The following is a 14,112-nucleotide window of genomic DNA, read 5'->3' on the forward strand; positions in this document are numbered from 1 at the left end:
CTAGAATATAAGCTCCATGAGGGCACAAACCTGGACTTTTCTGTGTATTAGTCTATCCTCAAGGCAAAGCACAGTGCCTAACACACAGTCTAGACATCTGGATCAAGGACAGATGTTAGATCACTACACGACCCACAGCTGCTGGCAGCCTCTCGTGACACATGTCCCAGTCTTCTCCACTCCGCTCAGCATCTTTAGACACTCTTATCAGCTGAGAGCTTAGGGGACTCTTAGGCCTCACCTGGAGGCAGCCAGGATGAACAATCTCATTGCAGATACAGCATTCCATGAGTTTCTTCTCAAAGTCCTGTGTCTCCTCATTTTGATCCACTTCTCCGCAGAGGGAGCACGTGACTGAGTGAGGCAGTCTGGGCTACAAGGGGACAAAGGCAGAAATCAAGGGAACAGCAGACTTAGAGCCTTACTGTTTCAGCTTCACTTTAACTGAGATGGGTGATTTGGTTTCTGTATTTCTCTAGTAAACACGTAAGGAGCATGGAGACCCGGTAGAGAAGGAGCTGAGGAAGAAGCTGGGGAGAATCAACTAGCTAGAGACCAAGAGAGATCAGTTTATTTTCAGTCAGCCTGTCCTTGGTCTCGAGGTCCTTTCTTTCTAATCTACTTAAAGAGGGGACAGATGGCAGTGATTTGTCCTTTGAATGTTGGTCTCTCATTTGAAAACTGGGTAAGGCTGAAAGAGTATATTAGCTGGTTTTTAGTACTAGATACAGTCCTTCAGAACCCAGGGAGAAGAGGGATAAAACAAAGAAAGCCAAAAAGAGAGTAATTTTCCCTTCCCAACGCTGAAGTCTCTATAACTGTGTGCTGTGTGTATTTCAATCCCTTTGGCGCCCCGGCCCCTCCCCCACATTCTTTACCCAGCAGATCACTCACTGCCAAGCACTGACGGAGGACACAGGACTGCTTCATGCGACCGGGCCCCCCGAACTTCTTCATGTCCCTGCAGTAGTGGCACACGCCACACTCCCCTTGCACGCAGGCTTTGCACTTCCGACACCGTACTCGTCTCCGCCTGGCCCCAGACACTATGGGGGAGGCAGCAGCGGGCCTCACAGGCGTTAGCCGTGGGGCTGGTTTCATGGTGTGAGGCTTTGTGATGGGGATGGTAGGAACCCGCACCTTTGGCCGGGTGGGGAATTTAAGCTGGAAAGAGAAAGCAGTGAGGCCAAATATATCAGGTAGCTTTAAGGACTGGAGAAGGTAGAAGATTACATGGCTTGGCAAATCTGCCTGCTTTTTGTGAGTACGTTGTACTGGAACACAACCATGCTCATTTGCTCACGTACTGTCTAGGATTGCTTTTATGTGCATTGGTAGGATTGAGAAGTTGTGACAGAGGCTATATGGTCTGCAAAACCTAAAAAATTTATTATCTTTATTATATTTTTTATCGACATATTACCTTTACAGAAAAGGGTTGCCGACTCCGTCAGGCTGTTACTGCAGCCACATCCCTCCCACTCTGCTGCTTTCTAGGCACCGTAGTCATTCCAGGGGCCTCCAATGCCCCTCCCCTGAACACTACCACTCAGAACACACTCCTGAAGACAGTACCCTACTTGATGGGGAGACAGGTCTGTTCATTTTTGTATTACTCCAAATCCAAGCATAGAATCAGGGACATAGCAGACACTCCAATAATCCAGAAATGACTGAATTGTTTTGAGGCAATCTCCTGTGGCCAAGCAGACACCAAATAGGACCCGTGTCTAGGAAGGAGGAGACTGTTCTTTAAAGACATCTTTCAGCCACATATACACCTTTATATTCTGCCTAAACACTCTTGAAATGTGATGGCCCTGCCATTTCAGCTGGGGAACACCAAAGAAGGACCTAATTTCTCTGCCAGACTCATGATCATGATCAGAATGCTATCACTTACTTTTATTTAATAAATGTGACAAAGAATAATATGGGAAAAAATTACACAGGGACTAACTGAAGTCTTAACAATTCCTGACAGTTTATTAGCTATGGGGTAATTCCTTTTTTTTCTTTTCAATTAGATAGTTTAAAGTCCAAATTTAGGGGATACTTGAGAATGTGCTCTCCATCTGACATAGAAACACTCTGGCCTTTTAAATTTTTTGTCATTATTTTAACTAGTTTTAAATCATTCTGTGAAAATAATCGAGCCACTGGTCCAGAAGGATAGGAACTGATCCATTCTGGTGAAAAATGCATACATTGGCATCCGAACCTGGAGACAGGTCTCCTACTTTGATAATTCTGTTAAGAAAATCACCTCTAAAGATAGCCAATTACCCTGACCTAGGAGTCAGAACAGAATCGAAGAATGATTTTCTGTCTGTTTATATTAATGCACCAAAAGCTGCTACTAGTTGTGCTTTTCTCCCTGAAATGATAATGGTAAGACAGCAAAATGCTTTAGAACCTGAAGGTCAAGAAGGACAGTTTCTTACCTTATCCCTTTTTGGCCACTGTACTATAGGGGCTCCAGTGAGAGCTAACTTGGGGTCGCTGTTGGCAAGCTCCTCCAGCAAAACCTAAGGGCAGCGTAGGAGAAAAGAGAAAGCAGGGCACAGTGAACGAAGAGCCACGCACCCCCAACGGCATCCAGACTTCGCCTTAGTCTCCACACGCACTGGGGGGAAGGGAAGTGGCTGTCTGTATTTTCACTTGATGTAAGCTCACTGCAGAACAAGTAAATCAAAATAAAAGAGGAAATTCTAGCTAGTGCAGTACAGCCAAGACTTTGAGTTTACCTTTGATCCCAACCTGGCCCGACCTGGTACTCGTGAACACACTGTACTGTTGACACTTTCGCTGAAGGCAGTAGCCACCATGGCAACAAGTGTTACTTGTCACACAGTTCCACATAAGGCAGTAAAACTTTACTGCATCCCTTTACTTTTCCATGCCAGTTAATGACTACTACCAGGTAGTAAGTACTGCCTTCATTTTGCAAATGTCAGCAAAACGGCAAGAAAGAAGGTTGGCTAACACTGAATTAATAATATGAACAACAGAGTCTTAATGTCCGGTTCACCCCAGGGCTCTGTTCTTCTAAGGCTGATCATGGAAACCTCAAGGCTCGCTCTCATGCGCGCGCGCACACACGGTCAGTCATTTGCCTTTATTCCTATAAATAGGGCAGGAATAATCTTAGGGGCAAGAGTTCTCATGGCTTTAACCAGCCTAGTTTGAATGACTTAAGGACCAACGCTACTTAAGTAAATCACATTGTTGGAGTGTCATTTTGAAACAAACCTTTTACATTTTAGATAGAAATGTCAGAATCTCAAACCCAGAAGCATGAAATCCCTTTTCCTCTGGCCTCATGAGTCTTAAAGTAATGACATCAGCAAAATAACACAAATCCAGGTGAGTGTAGGATATTAACTATTTCAGAGAAAACTAAACTTTGATCCTGGACAGGTCAGCATGCTTGGGGGATCTCTGATACTCATTCTCATAATCCGTTGGGCTTGGTGCCTAGAGACCAGGACTTTCTGAAGCATGAGGCATTTCCCTACCAAACGTTTTCTTCCCCAACCTAAAGATCATACTGCAAATCCCAGAATCGGGATTTACAAAGACCCTTCAACTCATACCTATAAAGCTTCTCTATGAAGATCCCCCTTTGCCAAGCCTCTAGATGCCTCACCCTCCCCGAAACTGACTTCATTTCCAGCCGTTTTATTTACTTTGAGTTGCTATGGCACCCTATTCTGGAGCCTCCGGTTAGCACCACACTGCGTGGCGGGGAGGAGACAGGGTGCGGTGCTGTGGGACAAGGCTCTGGTATGGACTCTCGTCTTCCTAGGGTGAAAAATTCAGGTCCATTCAAAATGTGTGCTAGAGACCGCACGGCTCCCCTCCCCCACTTCGCACTGCCGAGGAGCAGGACTCTGCCCATTTCCTCTCCCAGAGAGCACAGAGCTGTCCACAAACAGGGACTTTCCACTTTCAGCAAAACACAGTGCACAGAAAGATTTGCGATTGTCTAAGAGTAGAAAAGGAACCTAACTGTCCACCAAAAGCAGTCCAGAGCTACCGGCAAGATTTTTGTGGGGCATAAGGAAGGGTAGGTGGAGAAACTGTGTCTGCCTGGGGCTGGGGGTGGGGGTTGGTTGGGGGGGCAGCTGTTCACACATACAGACGCAGTTACCAGGGTCTGTGTGGGTGTGGAGGGAAATGCAGAATGCCTACAAGCCCCATTTTGCTGGGGCCATACCACCAAGCTTTCATCAAAAAAGACAGACTCCAGCTGAGGCCCTTTAAGAAATTATATAAAGAAGCCACCAACCTTCACCAGAGGGGATTTGGGACAGGGAGCGGGGGCGGAGTGCGGAACGGCTAACGCCTATCTAGAATCCTGGCTTTCGGGAGAACATTCAAGCACAAGCCCACACCCCACACTGCACAGGAAGGGGAAGAGAACAGCGGGAGACTGAGCAGAGAAGGGGAAAGGATTCTCAAAAGCCAAGCGACCCAATTCAAGAGCACACCCCACCAGGCGAGGGGGCAAGTGCAGTGACGGCCCTGCCGACACAAGTAGCCTAAGCATTGTCCTGGGCGCGCCCGGCGGGCAGTCCTTCCGCCTCTCCGCCAGACCAAGTCCCCACAGTTACACGCAGCCCGGGCCAGAAGGGTCTGCTGCCCGCCCGCCTGACCTTGCGTTTCTCGTCCCTCTGGAGCTGCCGAGGCTTTTGGTTGAAGTTTCCCCAGCGTCTTTGCTTTGTTTTCTGTATTGGAAGTTGTGTTGAAGGAGTTAGGTTTTCTGCCTCTAGGAAAATCCGATTTACTTGAAAATCCTGGAATCTCCCAGAGCACATAAGGCAGGGCAGTGCCGGCTACCCAGAGAGAGCTGCGTTCAGCGCTCGGAGCGCCGTCCTGAGACCTTGGGCTCAGCGGCTTCCTCTGCCTGCGAACAATGCTGCTGCGTCACCCACATGCAGCTCCCAGAAATGCTTTGCAACGGAAGATGGCAGGGGGGGGGCCGGGCTCGCCGGCAGAGGGCCCAGGCGGCCTGCTGCAGAGTCGGGAGGGGTGTGCTCTTCAAGCCTCCCTTCCTGGCCATTGGAGGAGCGCCTGCCCGAGGAGCTGGGCCGAGCCCCGCCTGCCAGCTCCCTCCCACCGTCCCTGCAATAGGAGAACCCGGGGTGGCCCGAGGGCGCTGCTGGCCGACTTCAGCAGGCGCCAGCCAGAGGGAGGGAAGGCTTTAACCCATTCTGCATCTGGTCTCGAATTAGTCCTCATATCAGTCCACACCCTCTCCCTCAGGGTCACCTCTCACTGCGAGTTAGCCAGCGCTCTCCCAGACCACACACACAGGACTCTTTCCCCGCTCTCTCTCAGGCTCAGTGAGTGGCCCAAAGTGCAGCCTCTGGGGAACAGCCAAGGGGAAGCTGAGCCCCTCTGGAGGTATCCTTTCTCCCCGCACAGGACCTGCCTTCAATTGTCCTCACTGCCACTCTCCCAGTCCAGAATCCAGAACCAGCATACTGGTTTCCAGAAAAACCTTCAGGAATGACACATTCCAACCAATATTGAGATATTCAAAACAATGTGTCTGTTTGCTAACATCAACTTGTTCACAGACGCCTGCCTCGGGCTGGGGCTGGGAACCCTCATGTGAGAGACTGCCCAGCAGCTCTTCCAGCAGCTCCATCGTGACCACATCAAACTAGCCAAGGTGTGACCTCAGGTCAGGGCACCCTGCTCTCCTACCCCGGAACCAGGCCCAGGGAGCCAGCAAGCGCGCACCTGCCAGGCCCCTGGGACTTTAACTCGCTGCGCCGACACTGCCCTCAGGTGATCCCAGGCTCAAGGCACCAGCGCTCCCGCACGTCCCCTGGCCTAGCGGTTTGTCCCACCGCCTCCTTCCTGACGCCTGTATGAAGCAGCCCTGCAGCCTGGCAGCCGCCTTCATGCCACTTCTGCCGGCCACTGGACTGATGCGTGTCCCCTCCCACCCCGCCTTGGACTCGCCTACAGACAGGGGAAGCTCTCAACGAGTGCTCTCTCAGGCTGGAGTGGGTCATATTTTGGGTCCAGGTTATCATAATTTGTAGACTATCAGAAATGTGACCTAAGCTTTTTTGGGAAATCACAGAAGCCGCTCTGAAATAACCACTTCAGGCCCCTAAGAGCCTGGCTCTCACCACCGGGAACGCTCTTATTTACCTCCAGGACGGCTGCTTCAGTGAGTTTCTGGTGCGGCGTCGGTAGCCTAATATAATAAGCTGCATATTCTAATTTTTACAGTGGTTTACCAAGGAAAGGAGGTGGAGCTCTTCCTGGAAATATTTATATGGTCATTCTACCCCATCCCTCTCCTTTGCATTTATTCTTAAGACTCGAAGACTCAATCAACCTATAATGTGTGAAAAACGTCCCGTAACAGTGTGAGAGGTCTTGGAAAATGCTTATTTTGGTTTTAGTGCTATCTAATCTAGAGGGATGATACAGTATAAATACTTAAGAGAAACATGTTACTCTGAAACAAAATGGAAGTTCGAGTTGTAGCCACTACAAATTCTAGAAGCCACCAGGAAAGAACACAAACAGGGCACTAGAAAACACTGCAAGTAAGTTTCCAAATCATAAGTTAAACAAGGCCTATGTTTTTCCTCCTATTGATTCAAAATAAAAGACGGCCAACAAAGATCTGCATTAGTAAGAACATGACCTTACATAATATAGAAATATAATGAAAACATTTTAGAGAATTAAATCTATTTTAACCTGATCTATATGCCTTGTAGCTGAGTTAAATTATTTAAAACTTTGTACTCTGTAAGAGGGTGTGAATTATTACAAATACATTGTCAGTACAAAATGCAAATGTTTTTCCTCTCCTAATCTGGCTTAATGGATTAAGATCTAATTATACTGGGTCCTTTACCAGTTATTTCCTTTATTAGTGTCAGATAAAGAAAATTTCACATCAGTGCTTCTGTATTTCTTTGTAACCATAACTCCGGCTTCACTCCCATCACACTTCTGGGATGAAGTCTAAGGTAAATATTTAGATCATAATTACAAAATAAAATGTTAGAATCTTAGATCAGAGCAGCAGTAGCCTATTGCTGTACCGAAGTACAGTTTTCTAATTTATAAATGGGGAGCTTTTACCCTTTACATAATGTTGTAGTGATCAATCGGTACCATCTAACAGGAAAGTTTACGAACTGGTGAGTTCAGAAGAGTGATACCTCCCTCCCCCAGGACGGAAGCTGCCACTGGGCCCTCAGTGTGGGCTCGGCGTCCCCGGTCATGCACAGCGCCTGGGAACCTAGAACGCAGTTCCCTTCTCAGCCCACCTCCATGCCTTCCCACCGCTGGGCACACGCTCCGCGAGGGCTCGGTCCCTGGCACGTTTGCACGTTTACCACGACCCTAAGCCAAGCTCCTAGCACAGAGCAGGCAGGCGCCATGCACAGTAGCAAAATAAATGAATTTCATAGGTTTGTAACATCTAGTTTTTTTCTGTAATAATGACACTGCTGGTTAAATACTTTACTAACACTGTTAGTTTTCACAACTGCAGTGAGAGAGATGTCAGAGGAGAAGCAGGCTTGCCCCAAGGTCACACGGTTGCCAAGCTTATTAAAATGTTTTAGAGCAAACAGGAAAACAGAAAAATATTCAACGACATTTAATTTTTCATTAAGTGAGTTAGATAGCCAAATATATTGATATATTAAAATTTTCTTTTTACATATGTATGTATATTGAGTTCCTTTATTACCAAAATAAACGAAACAATAAAGTCTAACAACTTATTTTCCAGCTGACTCCCACCACCTTGCCCGTGATCCACTGTCAACAGCCAGTGGGTCACATCAGTCCTCCGACAATGCAAAATACAAACAAAAAGACTCCTTTTCTTACACTGATGGGACTGTACTATACATGCTGCCTTAGGTCCTGCCTCTTTATTCAACATCTACCAAGGACATAACTTCTCAATTTTAAAAATGTGAAACCATCTCACAGTGGGAGAGAACTCCATCCTATCATTGGATACTTTTAGGGTTCAGCTTTACCCACACCCCCGTCACCAGGACTTCAGGCATCTTGATTACTTTCCCTCGAACTTTACCAGGAAGCCGACGCTCCGTAGCGCGCCAGCACCCATCTAGCCCCTCCAACTCTGCGTGCCATGACCCACTCTTAAGCACCGTCCAACCTAAGAGTTCTGGGATCTTTAAAGCCCCTTCCCCACATCACGCAGACTGACTTCTCTTCCGCAGAACGTGCCAATGAGCACCTCGCCTGACCATTCTCCTCTCATCTCTCCTGCGAGGTGTTGGGGAGAGCCAGAGGCCTCAGCAAGAAACAGCCCCTTTCTCTGCGGGAACGGTGACGGAGCTTGCCTCTGCCCCCCACCCCGCAGCACAGCCTTCGGCGCTGCACCACAAGTTCTCCAGCACTGCGGTCTCCCTTGCGCAGGGAGGCGGCGCTGACCCAACCTAGCGCCTTTGCTCTTCCGTGTAATGCTCAGATTTTCAAAGGTTCAAGCTCTAAACTCACTATTATCGGAAGCTCAGATTAAACATAACCAGTCCACTGCAGGAGTAATTAATCCATTTGATCTTCAGTGAAACTAGCTGCAGAGCCAGGATCTAAATCTGTCATCCCCTGACATCGGCTGCGTTTTGACTATGGTACTGGGTACACAAGAGAAGGTGCGGAGAGACCTCTGCAGGGAGGACTCAGACTCTGTCAGCCTATGCAGTCACCCCGCTGGCCGCCTTGTCCTCGTGCCCTGGTCTCTATGCCACTCTATCCTAGCCAACCTCGGCAGCCATGTTTTTCACGAGTCCTGATAAACACAAGGACACTCTCTCCAGACACTTTCATAATGCTAAGTGTCTGCTTTAGACGTCTCTTCTGAGCTCATTCCTCTTCTAGCAGCCTCCTTTTACCTTGCTGAATGTTTGAGCCACACCTTTCTACATTTCCCTCTACCGCTTTGCCTCCTCAAGTATTATTTAACTACTTTAAGTTGTGTATTTTGATCATGACACTTGACCTTGTATAAATAGTCAGTGGGTTACAATACAGCTTCCGAAAATTTGATTCAATGGAGTCAAATCCATCTATAGATATCCCTTTAGAACTGAAAACATACTTTTCTTTTTCATGAATGAGAAATATAGATACCCAGGCCAAAAGAATGTTAGTGAAATATAAACTTAGAAATCTTTTTTCTTAAGGCTTTGTTTTTTGGTAACTAGTTTTTTAAAAAGATTTTATTTATTTGTTTGTTTGTTTATTTATTTATTTATTTTCAGGGAGAGGGGAAGGGAGGAAGAAAGAGGGAGAGAAACATCAATGTGTGGTTGCCTCTCATGTGCCCCCAAATGGGGACCTGGCCTGCAATCCAGGCATGTGTCCTGACTGGGAATCGAACCAGCGACCCCCTGGTTTGTACGCTGGTACCCAATCCACTGAGCCACACCAGCCAGGGATAATTAAAAAACAAACAAACTGACTTAAGGAAGGGCGACAGAGGGAGAGAGAGAAACACTGAATTGTTATTCCATTTCTTTGCTTCTTGTATGTGCCCTGACCGGGTGTCAGACCCGCCACCTTCGTGTATTAGGATGATGCTCTAACCAAGTGAGCTACCCGGCCAGGGCCCTTAGGGTTCTTAAAAGCAATTATACAGGTTAATACAGTAAGTCCCCAAAGTTATAATTCTGTATTTCCCACATGTATCTATGACAGTATAGCTACATAAAAAAAAAAAAATAAAGTTCTGTAGAAAAACGATACTATACTCAAATTCTCAGGAAAATGTCATGATGTGTCTCATCACAATGGTTAAAAACCAACCAACCAACCTAAGTGTCCTCTGCTCACTCAAGGATGGGAAGTGAATTTGGGATCTAGTTTGTGAATCTGGAAAAGTATGGCTAAGTTTTTTTCGCTGTGCATTAACCACCATAGAAACCGGATCACATCTACCTGGAACACTGTCATTTTCTCCCCTACATACAAGTTGCAATGATACCACTTGCCTCTTCTAGAACAAGCCTTATAAAATCAAACCATAAAACCAACTGTCCAGCCCCTATCACTATTGGAGAGGACCAACTTCACCAGGTTAGACCCCTTTCAGCGTCTCCAATTTTTACCTTTTCACTGATGTATAAACAGTAAAATATAATGAAAATGTCATTGTAAAAAGAAAAAAAAAAAGTTCACATCCTATTCCAGTCTTTGGAATTCTTCCTGAGGTGTCTGCAGAAGGTAGGAAGCACCTCATTGGTTAGTGGTAACCAAGTAAAAATTTGAAGCAGGAATTAGGGATGGAAAAAACCTACTATTAGATATTTAGCCTATTTTTCTTTCTTTCTTTTTGTAATGTTTTTTTAAAAATTTTCGTCTGTATGACATTATCAGGAGTTAACCATCTATGATTAACTTAAGATTGTTTTATTCTGTTTATTTTAGATTGTTATGTTTTTATGTCCTCTGACAATTTTACCTTCTAGATTTATGGTTCTCAGTGGTTCTTAAAATTTTGGAGCATGTGGTCTCCTTGGAGAATCTGATAAAAGTTGGGCACCACTCCCAGACAAGTACGATATTTCACAAAGACACAAAATATTATTCCCTTGAAATCTGCTTAATAATAAAGCTCTGAGACCAAAACAAAAACTCACAGACACGGAAAACAAACCGACGGCTGCCGAAAGGAGGGGCACTGGAGGTTAGCCCGTCTTTCTTAAGGTCACATAAAAGCATTCCCTACGTATTCCTCTGAGGCTTAAAATAATCTATATGACAGGTTTTAAAAATAACACTTATTATAAATTGTGAGCGAACTTTCTAAAACACATACCCATGCCTTGCACCCAAGACACAGTCCCAGACACTGGTTTAAAAAGAAAATCCTTATTCTCAGTGTCACACTTGTTTTTGGTGTTCATATTAGTGGATGAGAAAACTTAGAAGAACTCCCTCCAGTTCAGACGGCTCAAATCTGGATCCCTTAAAAATAAGTTCATTTCTTTCAGGCCAATACGTAACAGGTGGAAAAGGCTTTGAAGATTATTAATATTGGGAAACCTCTTGAAAAGGAAGAAAGATATACGACATGAAGAAACTTCATAGAGTAATAGGATGCATAATGTTTAAAATGATACTTTTCTTAGAAGTTGTCCTGATATATTTAAGTCTTAATACTAGATAAATTTGAAACTAAGTACGCTAAACCTACTTAATATAACCCAACATAGAACAATTTCTTTCTTCTCTTCCGCTTAGGGTTAAGACTGCTAGACACTGTTATTGGCCACTTTTATTCTGAAACAGGCCTCTGTATCTTAGGGCAGCGTAAGTTTAAAGCACTATTTTTTTCTTTTTTAAAAAAATATTTTATTTATTTATTTTTAGAGAGAAGCGAAGGGAGGGAGAACAAGAGGGAGAGAGCCCTGGCTGGTGTGGCTCAGTGGATTGAGTGCCAGCCTGTGAACCAAAAGGTCGCGGGGTTTGATGCCCGGTCAGGGCAGATGCCTGGTTTGCAGGCTGGGTCCCCAGTTGGGGGCATGCAACAGGCAATTGATCGATGTATCTCTCACACACAGATGTTTCTCTCCCTTTATCCGTCCCTAAAAGTAAATAAATAAAAAATATTTAAAAAAGAAAAAGAGGGAGAGAAACACTTATGTGCGAGAGATACATTGATAGGCTGCTTCTTGCATGCCCCTAACTGGGGACCTGGCTCGCATCTCAGGCACGTGCCCTGACTGGGAATCAAACTGGCAACCTTTCGGCTCACAGGCCATCCTTCAATCCACTGAGCCACATCAGCCAGGGCTAAAGTACTATTTCTTGATACAAACACTTTCTCAGGCTCTCCTTTATTTTTAGGATCAGCCTGAGATTTGTTTTTAATACTAAATTTAAGTCCTAACTGAAGATACAAATGTTAGTATCTTCATAACAAGGACTTAACCTCCTCTTTCTATAAATTAAAACACTGTGCAGTACAAATATATGCATGCACATATTAATTTCCCTCTGGTTAAACCAGAAATTATCCAAAATTCTTGTACTTTCTTTCTCAGAATCCAGAAACTGACTGCCCTAGCCAGATCAGTAGCTGTCATGCAACATAACCAGTTCTTACCTTTACATCAGCAATGAGAGCGTCTTCATCCTCTATCCCTGTAGGGACACATTTCTTGTGCAGTGGCAGAGACTCCAACTTATCTACAAGGCAGCGAAGGCCTTCAAGCTCAAAATGGGTCAGATGCACCTGCCTGTCCTTCCGGGGACTACACTGAGGATCCCACACTTGGCCATTGTGGGAGCTCCGGCTGGAGTCAGATGATGAGTCTCCAGACAAGCTTTTCTTCAGACCTGGAAGACTTCGGCAGGTTTTGCCCAGTCCATCATAATCCAGGTTGACCCCATTAGCTACAGGGCTAGTGAGGACTGAACGTCTACTGCTCAAGCGCCGGGGTTCTCGATCCACTGCCTCCTCGTCCCCATTTCCGGATTCCAAACCATTTAACTCCAAATCTGCCAGTATGAAGAAAAAAATGCAGTAAGAACATGACACTTGGCCATGTGATCAATGAGAGAAACAGGCAGAATGCGAGGGGCCTTCAGGTTATAAATGATGAAGTTGTAACATTTCTTAAATGGTCATTTATTCCAACACCCAATGTCCACTGTTGAAAGTAGAGGCTATAGGTAAAATAGGGTCCTGAGCTGGTAAGACAACTGAGGGAATGACCACCTGGATTTTCAAAAGACTGGGAAGGCCCAGTTTTGTGCACTAAAAATAAGTTACTTATGAAAATGACTGTAAATTAGTTTCGAGTTCAAACTCAAATTTGGGGTTATGATTGCTTATCTTTTGAAAAAGTAGACAGGATGAAGCACATATATTTAAGAAGCAGTTTTGTAAATGAAGAACTGAGCTACCATATGACCCAGCAATCCATCTTCTGGATATCTACCTGAAGAATTTGAAGATTTATTCATAAAATTATATGTACCCCCTATATTCACTGCAGCATTACTCATGGTAGCCATGACATGGAAATAACCTAAGTGGCCTCTGATGAATGATTAGATAAAGACGTGGTATAGACAATAGATACTACTCAGCCGTAAGAAAGGATAAAATATTGCCATTTGTGACAACAGGGATGTCCCATGAGACTACCAAGGTAAGAGAAATAAGTCAGACAGAAAAGGACAAGAACTACGATTTCCCTCATATATGGGATATTAAACTGAAAGCAACAAACACAACAAATGAACGAACTCAGCCACAGGCAGCAGCACGGCGGTTACGAGCGCGGACGGGGGTGAGAGGAGGATGAGGAGGGTAAAGGTGATCAGACAGGCGGTCACGAGAGGTGCCTAGACTTCGGGCGGTGAGCACGTCATGCAATAATATAGAGATGATGTATATAAAACTGTACACTTGAAACTTAGATGTCATTAACCGATGTCATCCAATAAATTTAATTTAAAAAAGTAAAAAATAAAAAGTGCTTTTGGTCATAATATTAAGCTCTGGAACTGAAACCCCAACAACATAGCCAAGAAACAAAATGAAGTGAAAATAAAAGTTTTAATGAACGAAGAATTTTATAATGTTCACTGGTTTTTTTATTATGAAAGTAATACCAGCTTACTATTAATAATTAAGAAATATAGGAAGGTAAAAAGAAGTATTAATGAATAAGTCAAACTTTATCCCCCCAACTTGAAAGTGTGATGTACTGAATATTTTCGTTCCATATTCTTCTATGCATATATATATGATTATGATTAGATGTATTTTTAAACAAAATTGGGATCATGCTATATATACAATTCTGTATCCTGCTCTCACGTATTGGGTGAGCATTTTAGATTTTCAAATGAGAACCAGAAGCAATGCTAAAGCAAAAGGTATATTGTGTGGACTGAACAATCCACATGACATGACCACAGGACATTACAGTGCCCCTCTCTACATTAAGGCATGGAATAGCCTACAACCGCCTAACCGAAACTAGCCTGTCAACGAAATATTTCTTTTGATAGAAGGTGGGGAAACAGAGGTTAAAAATAAAGATTTTAGAGCCTTACCAATCTGGTTCAAAC

General features: G+C 44.7%; 1 protein-coding gene across 1 annotated transcript in view; it reads right to left on the bottom strand.

Moving 5' to 3' along the window:
* Positions 1-14,112, bottom strand: part of KDM2A (lysine demethylase 2A) — a 79,854-nt gene that overhangs the window by 10,495 nt on the left and 55,247 nt on the right. The window contains exons 12-15 of the mRNA XM_090257907.1: positions 12,134-12,528; positions 2,445-2,528; positions 895-1,164; positions 242-373 (exon numbers count right to left, since the gene is read on the bottom strand). Coding sequence (XP_090114033.1) covers positions 242-373; positions 895-1,164; positions 2,445-2,528; positions 12,134-12,528 — 881 coding nt within the window. The remainder of the gene's footprint in view (positions 1-241; positions 374-894; positions 1,165-2,444; positions 2,529-12,133; positions 12,529-14,112) is intronic.

The sequence above is a fragment of the Furipterus horrens genome, unplaced genomic scaffold (assembly GCF_987537825.1).
Source record: "Furipterus horrens unplaced genomic scaffold, mFurHor1.1.pri manual_scaffold_2, whole genome shotgun sequence".
Taxonomy (NCBI): Eukaryota; Metazoa; Chordata; class Mammalia; order Chiroptera; family Furipteridae; genus Furipterus; species Furipterus horrens.